This window comes from Belonocnema kinseyi, chromosome 8 (genome assembly GCF_010883055.1).
Source record: "Belonocnema kinseyi isolate 2016_QV_RU_SX_M_011 chromosome 8, B_treatae_v1, whole genome shotgun sequence".
Classification (NCBI taxonomy): Eukaryota; Metazoa; Arthropoda; class Insecta; order Hymenoptera; family Cynipidae; genus Belonocnema; species Belonocnema kinseyi.
In genome coordinates, this window is record NC_046664.1 from 47,022,567 (window position 1) to 47,039,786 (window position 17,220).

Genomic DNA, 17,220 nt, shown 5'->3' on the forward strand with positions numbered 1-17,220 from the left:
TTGTTGAAAATTCATTTATTTTCGTAAAAAAAATTTTTTAATAAAAAATGTAACAATTTCATGTCTGTTTAAAACTTTACTCAGTATATTGCTTAACTTGAAAATTCTTTTTTTTATAGAACAATAATCTTCTTTATATTTTTTGATGTTATGGTTTTGATCCGGTAAAATGTATTACATAATTTGATATTCATTGTTCTTTATCTTGTGGTCTAAAATCAGTATTTTTTAAATATTGATTTTTAACCATTTTTTTCACAATTTAAAAATAAATTTAATTACTCTTCTCTGACGAAAATTTATTTTTTTTATGTTCAAATTTTTTTTCATGAGAATTTTTATTTGAAAATTTAACTATTCCATTTTTGGTTCAAAGTTAAAAACTCAACTATTGGGCAGAAAATTCGTGTATATGGTTGAATAATCGTCAATTCAATTATTTGGTAAAAAAATTATCTTTCTTCATTGAAAATGACCTTTTTTGTTAAAAATTCATTTTTTCTGATTTAAAATCCCACAGGTTTCCAAAATATTTGACTTTCAAGTTAAAAAACTTTAATCTTTTGTCTTGCATATTCAAATATTTGATATAATTGTAATCTTGATTTTTTTGAAAATTCGACCATTCAATTGAAAATGCATCTTTGTTATCTTAAAATTCAACTACAGTGAGACCCTTGATTAGCCCTCACTTCTATAGCCCTTCCGAGAATTCACGCCGTGCCGCAGGTAGGTGTAACAGGAGCTGCGCGGGGTCCGCGGGGTCTGCGCTTGTCACTCAGGCGAGCACTCAGGCGTGAACCAACAAAGGCGGAGCGGGCTCTAAAAGGTTTGTCCCCTTCCACCATCAGCATCAAAACCGGCGCTATAGAACAGTTTCACCGTATTTGGTTATAAATTCAACTATGTTGTTAAAAAATCACCTTTTTGGTTTGAAAATTTAACTTTTGTGGTAGAAGAGTCATGTAAAAAAGTAATCCTTCTTGTTTAAAAAAAATTATCTTCTTCAGTTGAAAAGTAACTTTTTTGTTAAAAATTGAAATGTTCGAAAAAAATATTTATTTGGTTTTTAATGAAACTGTTTGGTTGAAAATTAATTTTTCTGTAAAATTCGTATTTTTGTGTTCAAAATTTATCTCTTTGTGTAGAAAATAATTTTTGGTTAAAAATTCAACTTTTTTCTGAAAATAGAATATATATAATATAAAGTTAATATATTCCTTAGGAATTCAAAGTGTTCATATTAAATTTGAACATGTTATCTATATTAATTATATTTAAAAAAATTTATAAACATAAAATCAGTCTTTAGCCAATAGCTATGTTACTTTCGGTGAGAGGGAGGGATTTCAGACAAGCCCAAGATTGGTGACGTATTTTATGATTTGACTATACTCGAAAAATTTTCCCTATGACAAGAAAGTGGCTTGGCGCAGCCAGGCCTTCAGAAAAGTACCCTGGAAATGAGCCAGGCTTGGACTACACCACTGCATAGCCTCATTTGATAAGTCACTTAACTGGAATGAAATAAGCCAGAATCGAAATGATAAGATTTCGATTGATTGGCTGATATCAGAACATTATGTACTTACAGTAATAAATGATACATAGACCAATAGGAAAAATCTAAGATAACAAATATATGCTCTTTTTCCAGCCTGATGCAATCAGTCTGTTTTTCAATTTCAATCCACAAATTCGACATAACGTGGTTAATGAATTTATGAAAGGAAAAAAAAAAATGAAATTTTTATGCTTTCAAAAATTCATACATGGTGAAGTAAATTTGGTGAAATTTTCTGACAAAAAACGACCAACTCAGCAAGTTTATCGAAGGCTCTCTAATATTCGGCAACCAGGTATCATTGGTGAAGTGCATTTTGCAACCTCAGATAATACTGAAATATTTTATGAAAAAAGTTCAGGGTAAGCGTTTTAGATTTATTTATAATTTAAAAAAATTTTCTACATGATTACATACAAAATATTGTCAGTTAAATGTACTACAATTTTATTAAATTGATATTTTCAAAGCTCAAGAAGTCATATTCGTAAAGCAATTTTGAAAAATGAATTTCTGGGAAATTTCGAAACGTCCCAGGTCGAAGCTCTAATTTCTGCAATGTACTCCAAGCAAATTCCACCAAATTCTAGAATTATTCAGGAAGGTGACATTGGTACGTTAAAATACTCTATTTCGTGTTTTATTTACGTTAGGTATTTTAAGTTTATTGAATATTTTTAAATGTATTAAACAATTTTTTTATTTAAACAAATTAAAAATGTAGAATAATTAAAATATAATTGTCTTTGCTACAAATAGATTACCATCTTTATGTCTCAGTAGAAGGAAAATTTGATGTCTATGAAGATGAAATTTATAAGAGAAGTTTTGGCTCCGGATTTGCTTTCGGAGAATTGTCACTGCTCTATAATACAAAAAGTCTTTGTTCTGTTGATGGTAGGAAAGCATCAATAATTATTTTTAAACCAAGAAATCTATATTTTTATATTACGTATGTTTGTTTTTTATCCCTTGAATCAAATTGAAAACAAAATGATTTATTTCGTTAATTTTAAATATTTTTTCTGTAAAACACTATTTTAAATGTTATTTAGAAGCTTAAACAAATTAGTTTATGAAATAATTCTCCAACCTTAGAATAATTTACTTGAAAGCCTTTCAGATTAAATACGTATTCATAGAAATGTATTTTTCATCAACTTTCTTTCTAAAAAAATAATATAAGATAATTTATTAATTTACAGTAAAGGAAGGTGGAAAAGTATGGGTTTTAGAAAGGGGTGCGTTTCAAGCAGCATTAAGAAATTGTGATATTATGAATACGAGTGATCACGTTGAACATCTGAGACGCATTTCAATTTTGAAGACACTTCCCACTCATGTTCTTTCAAAAATCTCCAATTTGATCAACGTGGTGCGAATCAGTAAAAATTAAACAATATAATAACAATTTATTTTTAAGGGCAGTACTCCACTTTCAAAATATACTTTTTATTCGTTTGAGATCTATTTCTACAATTTCTAATGTGAAAAATAGTGAAGGGGTTGAGATTTTGAAATGAAATTTTGCAGAGTTATGATCTCTTTTTTAAACGACATATTAATTCATGTACAATTTTTTCTCTGAATCTGTAATTGCATTCATCTGGAGACATTTTTTTTGTTAGATAAAATTTTGTTGTTAAAATTGATAAGGGTTGCTGATTTTAACAAAATTTGTGACTGAAATTTAAAGAGAGTTATAGAATCAAATTTCCATCGGTTTTTCACGTAAAGCATCGCGAAAGAAAAAAAATATTTTCAAAATTTGTCTTGACAGAGAAAAAGATAATTTTTATAATAAATTATTTGAAATATGAATTACCTTGATTGGACTTAGCAATTGAAGCATAGGCTCAAAGAACGTTAATTCGGAAATTCCTCCGCGGTAGCATTGAAATCTGATTCATATGCTCATTGTTTTGAATTTTCTTTGAAATAGTATTTAATATTTAAATTCGATTTAGTAAATAGGGTGGCCGCAAAACTATATTTTCAAAATTCACTGTCCATTAATATTTAAGGCCAGTATTTTCCATATTTTTATCCTTTATAAACGGAATAAAATAATAGAATTTGAGACTACAATAAAAAATCTTCGAATTTATTTATTTCAAACACAAAAAAATGAATTTACATCATTAAAGATTACTTTTCAATCTCAAAGGTAGAATTTTCAAGCAAAAATCGTTACATTTTCAACCAAATAATTCCGTTTTTTCAAACAGTTGCATTTTTAATAACAACAAAATTTCAATAAAAACGGATGAATTTTCTTTCATAAACAAAACAAAACAATAATTTTTAATAAAGTACTTGAATTTTTACGAAAATAATTAAATTATCGACAAAAAAGTTTAATATTTGATGCTTCGACCAAAAGAGTTAAAATTTAATTTTAAAACCAGAAAGACGAATTTCAACAAGTAAAGATTTTTTATTCATAAAAAAGCTTAACTAAATTTTTAAACCTTCAAGCCAACAGACGAATTTTTTGTATAAAAATTGAATTTTCAACCAGAACTATAACTTTTTAGTAAAAAAAATTATTTTCAACAAAATATTTAAAGTTTCAACCAAAGGGATAAACCTTCATTAAAAACCAAAGAAACGAAAAAAATTCCAACAACGAAGCTTTACTTTTACACACGCAGTTAAATTTTTAATTTAAAAAAATCAGTTTTTAACAAAATAGTTAAACTTTCAACCAAGGAGATGAATTATTACCTGAAAGTGTGAATCGTCAACAAGAAAATTATTTCTTCACAAAGCGGTACAACATAAATTTTCAAACAAATTAGTTGAATCTTCAAGCACAGAAGGTCAATTTTCAACTAGACATTTAAATTTTTATCCTAGAAAGATGAATTGTTTACTAAAACAAATTAATTTTTAAATCAAAAACACAAATCTTTAATAAAATATTTGAATTTTCATCCAACAAAGACTTTAGTTTGACTTTTCAACATCAAACTATGAGTTGAATTTGCAACCAATTAAAGTTTGTCCAAGAAGGATCCAATTTCTACTAAAACAGATGAAGTTTTGAATAAAAAAAGTATTAGAAAAAATAGTTAAATTTACATACAAAAAAGATTTCAGTTTTTAACAAAATTGTTGAATTTTCAAAACGAACAGTTGTATTTTCATCCAAGAAAGATTTAATGTCTACTAAAATAGATACATTTTCAAATTGAAAAGACAAATTAAAAAAAATGGTGGAATCTTCATCAAGAAAAAATGTTAGGTGATTTTTTAACCTCATAATATGAACTTTAATTAAAAAGTAAATCTTCTATGAAAATAGTAGAAATTTCAACCCAAAAAGACGAATTTGGAAGAAAACAGTTAAATTTTCCAAATAAACAAAATGACTTTTTAACAAAATTATTGTATATAAAATAAAATAGTTGTATTTTTATCAAAGAAAAATAAAATTTCTGCTAAAACTGATAAATTTTCTATTCAAAACAGACATATTTTCAAAAAATAGTTGAATTTTCATCCAAAAAGATTTAATTTGAGTTTTTAAACCAAAATATGAATCTTAAACAAAAAGTTGATTTTTTATTGCATTTTTATCCAATAAAGATTCTATATCATCTAGAATAGACACAAAAATAATAATTTAAAAAAAAAAAGACGAAGTATCAATAAAACAGTTGAATTTGTAACAAAACGAATTATTTAATTAATTAACCAAATTTTTTAATTTTAAATCAAATAATAATATAAGAAATATAAATACAAGGTAACTTTTTAAACATAGCTCCTTTTATGAATGGAATAAAGCAATTTAAAACATAAAAATGTATTCTGCTTCACAATTACTTAAAGTTATAGAAATTTCATTCGCGAATTTCCAAAAACTACGTACATGAATAAAGGATGACCCCCCCTTCCAACCCTAATAAATAGTTTTAAAAAATCTCGCGATCACCCCCTCTCCCTTTAAGTACCATCCCTGAGTTGAAATCTCTGTTCATGCATAATTTTTTGAGCTAATATGCTTCTATTGGTAATAACATTTTTAGGAATTTTTCCCTCCAAATGCTCAAATTTTGAAACAAGGAGAGCAAGGGGATAAATTTTACATAATCAGTGGAGGAAAAGTAAGAATAACTCGAGACATGCCAAATGGCAAAGAGAAAATTTTGGTAATTCTTGGAAAAGGGGATTATTTTGGCGAAATAGCACTCTATGACGATGGCGAACATACTAGACAAGCCAATGCTTTTGCCCATTCATCTGGAAGCGAATGTTTCACAATTGATAGAACGTAATTATTTGAAAAATATGAATTAAATTGCTAAAAAATCTAGTTATTTTTATTACACTCGCCTCCTGATATAAGACGATATTCCTAGAACTTATGGCCTTCACAGTTTCGTGATGAAAGAAGCCGCGGGGCCGAAAGGTAGATTGTGCTCAGTCAAGCGTAACAAACAACCTAAGGTCGTCAAAGCCCAAATCCAACAGAAATTATTCAGACGGCCCTGTCTGTTTACGTTTGGATTTCACGAATTCGGGATCAAGGCCAAGGCTAGCCATGCCCGAAGCCGGTCTTGTATCAGGAGTTGAGTGTAATTGCCATCAAAGCTTGATAATTGTTAATTTGATATTCTAATTAATTTTTGTCATTTAACAATCAAATTTTGTATCCTACAGTAGTATGAAATAAGAAACTTTTTTCGGAACTCCAAATAATAAAATTGATTTTGATACCAAAGGTCATTCATCAACTACTTGGGTGATTTGGATGAAATTAGACATAAGGATTGGGTTGGAGAATACCAAAAGCGAAAAAGTACGATAAAAGTTCAGTGGACAAATCAATATCCTGATCTGCGATTGTCAGATCTGAAAGTAATCGATACTCTTGGGAATGGAAGTTTTGGGCGAGTAGAGCTTGTGACTGCTCGTTTGATTCCTGGTGTGAGTTTTGCCCTGAAAAAAATTAAAAAGAAGGAAGTGACTAATAGAAGTTATCAGAAATATGCTTATAATGAAAAGCGGATAATGCAGATTTGTAATTCTCCATTTATATGCAAGTAAGTCCCAAAAAGATTTTTTTTTATCCAATTGATTAAAAAATTTAATTAAAATAGCGAGACGTTCAATTTTATTACTTTTATATCTGCTATATAAAAAATTATATTTTTACTTTGTTTATTTATTAATGAATATTACGCATTTTCCGCACCACCAATTTTGCAAATTAAAATTTACAAATTATCGTAACAATAATAGTCAAATATTTTTAATGGTTTTTTTCGTTAATAGCTTTTTAAATAGTTTCCTAATAGTTTTATCTCAAGGTTAAATTTATTTGCTTATGTTTCTAATCTTTAAATAAGAAAAAACATTTCAATTCTAAAAGATTTTTTTAATATTGGGAAGCTAATGTTTTAATTTTTCAAAAGCTGCATCTAGTCGTTTCGAAAAATTGAGAGTTAGAAAAGGGGTTGGAATACAAAAAACTTCCTAGGATTCCTGGAAAAATTTCAAATGTTTTTCTATTTGGGAAAAATTAATTTGAAGAGGAAATTGAAAATGATTTCAAAAAATTTGAACTGATTTCCTAAAATTTCGAAAAATAATATAAAATATTTTACATACAAATTTTTCAAATTTGCAAAACTGCAAAATTTTTAGAAAAAATTTGAATACGTTTAAGAGATATTTAGAAGCTTTAGAAGATTTAAAAATATTTAAAAATGTTTATAAAACGCACATTATTGAAGGTTTTTGTAAAAACAAGTTTTTAAACAATTATGAAAGGTTTCAAGTAAAAAAACCAAACTTTAACTGGGAATATATCAAATGTTTTTTCTGCTAAAAGAATTATTTCAAAAGATAATTGAAAATTATCTCCAAAGATTCCAAATGTATTCCTAAAATGTCGAAAAAGAATCTAAAAGATTTTAAAGCAAAATTTTCGATTTTACAAGATTACATGATTCTACAAAAAAAATCAACTAAGCTTAAGAGGGATATAGAAGCTTAGATAAGATTTTAAAATAATTTCAAACTTGAAAACATTGAAAAAAGTGAAAGAAACTGTACATTTTTAATATTCCGAAAAAAAATAATTTTAAGAAATTTGAAAGGTTTTAAGGGTAAACCAATTTTTAAGAGTCCTGAGAATATTTTCAATGGTTTTTTTCCCTGAAAACTGAATTTTTATGAGAAAATTGAAAAGGATTTTTTAAGATTTACAATGATTTTCGAAAAAGAAAGTAGACGATTTAAAGCAAAATTTTTTAATTTTGCAAGATTACAAAATTAAAGAAAAATTCGTGTTTTCTGAGATATTTAGAAACATTGAAAAGATTTAAAGATAATTTGAACTTCAAGGGACTTCAAAAAATTGAAAGCGAACTGTACATTTTCGAAGTCACTGTAACTGTGGTCGAAAATTAACTTGTTTTGCTTGAGGATTCAACTACTTTTTTTAAAAAATCATCTTTTTTAGGTTGAATGCAAATTTTTTTAATTTAAAATAAAATACTTTTTAGCTAAGTTGTTAACAGTTAAATTATTTTTTCAAAAATGCATTTTTTTGTTAGTTAAAGGTCCATAATTTTATTTGAAAATTCAACCCTAAAAAAAAAATATTTGTAAGAATTGAATCCAGTACTTTTTCGCGAAAAAGTATAGTATTTCCAATACGGAATCTCTTTGGTTGAGAATGTAGACACTTCGTTGAGAATTCGTCTTTTTTCTTAGAAAATTAATTTTTTTGATATAAACTCTTTTGAAGAAAAGTCTTCTCTTTTCCTTAAAATGTAATCATTTTTTGTGAAAAATGCAACTGTTTCGGTTAACAGTTAAACTTATGATTCAAAAATTTTTTTTCAAGATTCATCATTTTCATTGCAAAGTCATCTTTTACATTGAAAATGTGAATATTTCGTTAAAAATTTGATTTGACGTAGGTAGGTATCTGAAATCTTCAATTTTTTTTTTTAATTTCTCAAATTGATGCTGCTAGCGTATACAAGTAATTGCTAATAATAATACCAATCAACATTTTTATATTTTAAAACACTTTTTCAAGGTTGCACCGTACTTTCAAGGACAAAAAGTACTTATACTTTTTAATGGAAGTTTGTCTAGGTGGAGATTTATACACACACATTTCGAGAAATGGAAAACTCGAAAATTCAACAGCCAAATTTGTAATGGCATGTATTATTGAAGCCTTGGATTACATTCATAATCTCGATATTGTGTATCGTGATTTAAAGCCAGACAATATTTTAATTGACAGAAGAGGATATCTCAAACTTGTAAGAATTGTATTTGGAAAAAATATTAAATGGTTAAATGTATCTTATCAAAAAAAATTGTTTTTAATTTTAAAATTTTTTAAAATAGAATTTTTATTTACTTTAAATTTAGAAGTATTTTTTACAGGCAGACTTTGGTTCAAGTAAAAGAATAGGACCGGATAAAACCAGAACGTTTGTTGGAACTCCAGAATACATGGCACCTGAAATTATTCTCAACAAGGGATACGACAGGTTATTTTTTTTTTTAATTTTAACCCTCCGCAGTTCATGTGGACCATACGTGACCCAAGCAATTTTTCGAAAACCCCCAAAACCTTTTTTTTTAATTAATTATTTAAAAAGTTATATAATTTTAATGAAATTTCCACCTTTTCCTTTTTTAAAATATTTTAATTATTTAAAACATGAAAAAATAGAGCATCTGAATAATAACTTAGAATTGTACAAATATTTTTTATCTTAAACTGTATTGGTGGAGGAAAATTTAATATTAATGACACCATTTTTTCCCCTTAAAAATCTTTAAAATTAACAGATTATTTTTTAATTTACAAAATAGGATCTATCCACAATTCGGTTGAAAAATTCTATATTTTGTGGAAGCTTTGTCTTTTGTCGTAGAATATTACTCTTCTTGATGACTAATTCACCTTTATGGTTGAAAATTAATTAATTTGGTTAAAAATTAATTAATTTTATTGAAAATTCATATTTTTGGTAGAAAATTGATCTTTTCTGTTCAAAATTAATTTCTTCGGCTTGAAAATTATATTTTTTCAATTAATTTTTTAACAGAAAATTTAATTATTTCAAGTTTGTTTGAACATCAATTATTTTTCAGTTGAAAATTTAACTATTTGTTTTAAAATTTCGGTATTTTGTTGAAACTTTGTCTTTTGTGGTAGAATATTAATTTTCTTGCTGACTAATTCACCTTTCTGGTTGAAAATTGATTTATTTAGGTGAAAATTAATCTTTTTAGTTCAAAATTAATTTCTTCGGCTTGAAAATTAGATTTCTTTTTAATTAATTTTTTAAACTGTAAATTTAACTATTTCATGTTTGGTGTAACAGCAAGTATTTTTCAGTTGAAAATTTAACTATTTGTTTAAAAATTTCTGTATTTTGTTAAAACTTTTTCTTTTGCTTTAGAATATTAATCTTCTTGGTGACTAATTCATCCTTTTGTTTGAAACTTTAAATATTAAGGTTGAAATTTCCATTAAAAATTAAAATATTTAGTTGAAAATTGTATTTCTTTTTTTCAAAATTGATTCTTTTAACTAAAAATTTAACTACATTTTTTCGACTCTTTTTATAGACATTAGATATCGTAATATTGAAAATGACTCTTTCCGTTTCGATTTTTTCTTGTTATTTAATTGAAACTTTTTTCTTAATTCTTTGCAGTGTTTATTTAGAACAACGACTAAACCAATACTTTATAATCAAATTAAAATATATGGTTGAAAATTCATGTATTTTGTTTAAAATTATTCATTTTCGGTAGAAGTTTGTTGAAAAATTAGTTGTTTTTTTAAATAGAGAAATAATTTCTTTATCTACAAATTTAACTACTATTCCATTTTTCTTTAACAAAGATTTTTATAGAAATTTAATCTTTTTGGTTGAAAATTTAACTATTACGTTGAATTTGTATTTTACTTTTTTTAAACTTATTTCGTTATTTAAAAATTTAACTATTCTATTTTTTGATTGAACATGCATCATTTTAGTTAAAAGTTCATTTAATTGTTTAAACATTTGATAAATTGTGTTGATTATTTTGGGTTAAAAATGAATTTTTTTTACTAAAAGTGCAGTTATTCTACTTTTTCTAGATAATTGCTCTTTTTCAGTTAAAAAATCACTTCTTTGAAAACTCGTTTGTTCTGACGAAAATTCAATTATTAACGTAGAAAATGCATATTTTTGTGTTGTAAATTCAATTTTTTTTTAAATTCGTATTTTTTAAAAATTTTATAGTTTTTTATTGCAAATTGTTACATTTTTGGTGGAAATGACAACTATTACACGTTTTGTTCACAATTCATTTATTTTCATCAAACACATAATTTTAATTTAAAATTAAACTATTTCGTTGAAAATTTTCTTTTTCTCATTTTAAAATTATTTATTTAAAATAAGTATGTGATGATAAAATTTTACACTTAAAGCGACAACAATACTTTCGAGATCATCGCCACAAACCTATTTTTTAGAGAAAGATTTCATATTTTGGTAAAAATTTAACAGGAAAAAAATAACATTATTTTGAATTAATATTGAATTTATATTTCCAATGATTCCAGAGCTGTTGATTATTGGTCGCTCGGGATCGTTCTTCATGAAATTCTCATTGGAGTATCCCCCTTTCAAGATGATAATGTTTTAACTCTTTATGGTAAAATTGTCAGGGGAATCAGTTTACAGACTAATTTTGTAGGTGTAAAGGAAAGTGCTGCTGATCTTATTAAAAAATTATTACAACATAATCCTGCTTCACGTCTTGGTTACCTAAAGGGAGGAATTATGGACATTCGATCTCATAAGTAAGTATCAACAATTCATTATAAATGAGGAACAAGCCTACCGAAAACAATTTTTTTTAAGTCAGGGAATTTCTATAAATTTAAACAATTGTCAAGTAGAATAAATTTTTCAATTTTAATTTTAAATCGTTTTCTTCCATTAATAAAAGAAACTATGTGAAAAATGTTACAAGGTTAGGATTCTGGTCTTTGAATATAAATGGTCAGGAAAAACGAAAACTTGGCCAGGGAAAAATTAGGGTATTTTTTTCCTGAAAATTATCTTTTAGTTATAAATTTATTATTTGTTTAAAAGTTCAACAATTTTTGGTCGACAGTTCAAATATTTTCGTAGAAAATTTACTTTCTGTTCAAAATTAATATATTTGGTGTTGAAAAGTCAACTGAAACCTTTTTTGGACCAAAATACAACCATTATGTTCCTGTTGAGAATTTTTCTTTCTCTTTAAAAATTTCTTTACAAAATTCACATAGTTTAATAGAAATTGCATTTTTCTTGGATAATAATGCAAGTGTTCGGTTAAAAATTCAACGATTTTTGTTAAATCATCCTTTTTGGTTAAAAATGCAACTGTTTGGTTGGAAATTTAATTCTTTTATAAAAAATTCAAATGTTTCGTAGGAAATTTACTTAATGTTCAAAATTAATATTTTAGTGTTGAAAAGTAAACTTCAATCTTTTTTGCTTGAAAACTCAAGTATTTTTTGAACATTTGTCTTTCTCATTTAAAAATTCATCTATTTTAGTAGAAATGGCATGTTTCTTGAATAAAAATATAATTATTTAGATTCAAAATTCAATAATTTTGTTAAAAAATCGTCCTTCTTGGTTGAAAGCTCAACTGTTTTGTTAAGAATTCATCTTTTTGAGTTAAAAACTCAACTAGTTTCGTAGAAAATGTACTTTTTGATAGAAATTCAGGTTTTGGTGTTGAAAAATCAACTAAAATCTTTTCTGGATGAAAATTCAACTTTTTCTTTTAATTTTGTCTTTTCGATTTCAAAATTCATCTGTTTTAGTAGAAATTGCATCTTTCTTAGATAAAAATGCAACTGGCTAAAAATTCAACAATTTTGTTAAAAAGTTATTCTTTTTGGTTAAAAGTTTAACTTTTTAGTTGAAAATCCATTTATCTCGTAGAAAATTTACTTTTTATTTAAAATTAATATTTTGGTTCAACAATTTAATTGCAATTTTTTTCATTCATGACTGAAAAATCTTTATTTGTTAAAAATTTGTCTTTTGCTTTAAAATTGATTTAAAAAAAAATTAAATTTGACCTTTTTTGGTCGAAATATATACTATTACACTTTTTCAGGGGATTTCATCTTCTTAGGTTGAAAATTCGTTTATTTTGTTGAAAGTTTAAGCCATTTTATTGTTTAGAAGAAATGAATAATTTTGAAAACTTTAAATCTGTATCTGAAATATTGTTTTATAGTTTTAAGTCCATGTCTTATTATTTCTAAGGACCATAAATTACGTACAGTAATTATTCAAAGCCAATTAGTTCATTTTTTTTTTACTTGTAACTTAATATTATTAAGAATTAATATACAAAATAAAAATCATGAATAATCACCTAATATTTTCAACAGGTGGTTTGGTTCCTTTGACTGGCCCGCAATTCAAAATTTGACAATACAGTCACCTCTTATACCAAAAGTACGTCACCTTTTGAAAATTTATATTTTCATAAATATGATAATTTTCACAATCTAAATTTATTGACATGAAAAATAAATATTTCAGATAAGGGACTACCTTGACACTCGATACTTCGAGAAATTTACATGCGAACGTGAAATCCCACCTGATGACTTCACAGAATGGGATGAGGAATTTTAAAATTAGTCTACAGTACCAGAGGACTTGAATTTTATTTCCATTACTAATTTTTTTATATTCATAATTAAAATATGTTTTACGGAATAAAAACTAATTTAATAAAAATCGAAAGCTCTTAAGATATGTTTCAGTTTTTTATTTTTTTATTTGAAATACATTTTAAAATATTAGCTGGGAAAATTGTAATTTTGCTTAGAAAATAAAGTTAATTTTCCTGTTAATATTAACATTGATATCATCTTAATACACAATAACAATGTAGAATTCAATATTTAAATTTAATACTTAATCATATCTATTAGATATTTAACAAATTTTCAAACTTTGAAACATATGAAAATTAAAAAAGTTTTTTTTTATAAAGCTTCATCAAACTTTACAACCTTATAAAAATAATATCCAAATACACTTATTGTGAAAAATCATGGCTTTTCCAAGTTAATAAACAAAGTTTCGTTTCATGCAATTGTTATTATTGATTGGCCCTCCGCTTGTAGGCATCTTAGATTTCTCCCACCCTATTTGAAATTCTGAACACTAATTGGTTTGTTTACTCCATTTCCTCAGAAATTTACTCAAAGGTATTGTTTACTTCCGGTACACGTGCGTTTTTATCCGTTTTATCATTAGAGAACAGGTTATGTTTTGTGATTTTTGTGGTTCTTCGGCTCTCAGTTCTTCAACTCGTGTCAATTATTTCGATTATTAATGATTCTGCGCTTTTAAGGTAATTATTATATAATTTAGCGAACAAATTACTAAAACTAAATATACATATTAGCCATTTTTGACAAAAATCGAAATCTAGATCAGTAAATTATGTAATTCCAATTAGATTTATTCAAGCCTAAAACAACTAAAAATCTCCTTTTCTTGTTCATCAAAGTATTTATAGAAGTTAATAAGCAATTTATATTCATTATTTTATTATTATTTATCACTTTAATTTATTAATATTTTCTTTTTGTCTATGAAACGGTGTACATAATCCGAGAATTATTAGTTTTCTTCAATATTTAATGCGCTTGAAGTTCTGAACGTTCAAATGAACGAAATTTATTACTGATGACTTTGTAAACCAAAAAAAGTTCTAAAATGTTTGTTTATTTATATTGGAAATAATTTATTATTGGAATAAAATTATAATGTATATTTTAAATTATAGTAGGAACAATATGTATGGGCAAAATGGAAATGGGGAAAAATATTTCGTTCATTTGAACGTTCGGAACTTCAGGTACATCAATATTTATGGATTATAAGATTCCCCATTTTTCTGTAACTAAATTTAGAAGAAATTATGTTACAAAAATTAATTTAAACAATAATATGGCCAATATAACTTTGTAAAATTGAATTTCAAAAAATTGAATTTTTAAGATTTTCTCAATATTATCTGAAATTCATGGAAAATATTATTCTGAACAAATAAAAAGTATATTAATGTGTTTTTAAAAGAGATATTTTAATTTTTAAATTAATTTAAAAAAAAAGTTTTAACCCAAGGGTTCATATCTTCAATCAAGTATGTACTTGAATTTTCAACCAAAAAAGAATAATTTTCAACAAAAAAAAAGATTAATTAAAAAAAATGAATGTTTGAACACAATAGTTAAATTTTCGACTTTCAAGGCAAAAAGATAAATTTCCAATTGAAAGAATAATTCTCTATAAAAAGACGAATTTTCAACCTAGATTCATTTTCCAACAATAAAGATAAGTTTTCAAAAAAATAAATGATATTTCAACCAAATCGTTGAATTTTCAACTAAATTTTCCAGTTAAAAAAATTAATTTTCAACAATAACAAAAAACGAATTTTTAACCAAAGAAATTAATTTTTATATAGAATTATGAATCTTCCACAAAAAAAGACTTTTCAACAAAGCAGTTCAACTTAGAACCAAGTAGTAAAATATTCGATAAAAAATTGGAATTCTCACAAAATTCTAGTAGCTAATATTTGAACAACAAAAAAATTATAATTTAAAAATTGGATGTTTCAATGAATGAAATATTTTTATTTTAAATAAAAACAGAATTTATCCAAAAAAGTCGATTTGTTAGTTTTGGTTAAAGATTTTTGTTCTGCCCATATAGACAAACTTTCAACAAAATACATGAAACTTCAACCACATACTTGAATTTTTATCTAAAATTTATCTGAAAATGTTTATCAATTTTCAACAAACAAACAAACAATTTTTTTGGTTTCAAAACAAAAAATTTTATATTTAAACAAAAAAGATCTAAATTTTTAATAAAAAAACAGTGGAATTCAACCAAATAGTTTACTTTGTAACTAAAAACGAGCAATTTTCAACCAACAATGAAATACTACTACCTTTACTTAACAAAATTACTTTAAAACAAAAATTAAATTTTTAACTAAAAAGATAAATTTTCAACAAATTATATTTTTTAAATTAAAACATACCATTTTTCATTAAAAAAATATATAAATTAAATTTCCACTTCAAAAATGGATTTAAAAAAATGATTGCGTAAAAATGTAACTAAGTTACAAAAAATAATTTAACTGCAATGACGGTCAATAATACTTTGTAAAATTAAAATGTATATCCAAGATACTTAATTTTTAGATTTTTAGATATATGAAATTAATAAAATAATAAATAAACGAAAATAAATTTCCAAGCAAAATTTCTAGTTAAAAAATGGATTTTCAACAACAATATAAACGAATTTTCAACGAAAGAAATCAATTTTTATACAAAATTATGAATCTTCAACAAAAAAAGACTTGTTAACGAGGTAGTTTAACTTTGAAACAAGTGGTGAAATATTCGATAGAAAAAGGTGAATTCTCAACACAAAAGTTTAATAGCTAATATTTCAACCAAAAAAGATTTCAATTTTAAATAAAAAAAATTGATATTACAATCAAAGAAATCTTTTAATTTCCAATAAAAAACAGTCAAATTAATCCAAAAATAGATTTATTAGATTTGTTTAAGATTTATTTTCTATTCACATAGACAAATTTCGAACCAGACACATGAAACTTGAACCAAATACTTGAATTTTCATCTAAAAACGTCAACTTTCAACAACAAAAAAGAGATTTTTTTAGTTATTTTGTAACTAAAAACGATCAATTACCAACCAAAAATGGAATCCAACAAGCTTTAGTTTACAAAATTAATTGAAAACGAAAATTTAATTTTCAACCAAAAAGATGAACTTTCAACAAATTACATTTTTTTAATTGAAAAAGATAATTTTTTAACAAAATGTACAAACGTAAAACTTCCCAAATTACAGTGAAACCCTTTAATAACCTACCCTTCTATAGCCCTTCCAAGAATTGACGCCGCGCCGCAGGTAGGTGTAAGAGGAGCTGTGCGGGGAGCGCGGGGTCTGCGATTGTCACTCAAGCGAGCACTCAAGCATGAACAAACAAAAGTGGAGCGGGCTGTATTGAGTTAGTTCTCACCCATCGTAATCCCCAAAATCGGTGCTATAGAAGAGTTGCACTGTACTTTAAAACAAAAATTTTAACAAAATAATTAAATCATCAATCAATTACATTTTTTTAAACTAAAAAAGATCATTTTTCATAAAAAATATACAAATTAAATACCCTGTTAAAAAAATTACTAAAAGAAAATTACTGGGTAAAAATTTAACTAAGTAGTTGCACTTTCACCAAAAATATATCAGTTCTTATCGGAAAATGGAATAGTTGATATTTCTACCAAAAAAAGATTTTAATTGTTAAGCAAAAACAGTTTGATTTAATGAAAAATTTTAATTATAATATAAACGAATATTCTATCAGTAGAAAATACTGATCTTTCAATCAAAGGATGCTAGATTAATGAATAGTTTAATCAGTCAAATTTTTATTGATTTACAATTTAGAATGTATTCAAGGTATTTAAAAATGGTACTCTATCACTTTTTTAATCATAAAAAAGTATATTTTTTAATTTTCAG

General features: G+C 25.2%; 1 protein-coding gene across 1 annotated transcript; it reads left to right on the forward strand.

Annotated features, from left to right (window-relative positions):
- Positions 1–1,683: 1,683 nt before the first annotated feature.
- LOC117177825 (cGMP-dependent protein kinase, isozyme 1-like) lies at positions 1,684–13,323 on the forward strand. Its single transcript, XM_033368784.1, has 11 exons — positions 1,684–1,926; positions 2,035–2,177; positions 2,324–2,461; positions 2,770–2,939; positions 5,599–5,843; positions 6,295–6,615; positions 8,625–8,856; positions 8,984–9,090; positions 11,172–11,411; positions 13,011–13,077; positions 13,165–13,323. Exons 1-11 carry the CDS (start codon positions 1,724–1,726, stop codon positions 13,258–13,260), a joined length of 1,962 nt encoding a protein of 653 aa, XP_033224675.1. The 5' UTR covers positions 1,684–1,723; the 3' UTR covers positions 13,261–13,323.
- The last annotated feature ends 3,897 nt before the right edge of the window (positions 13,324–17,220 follow it).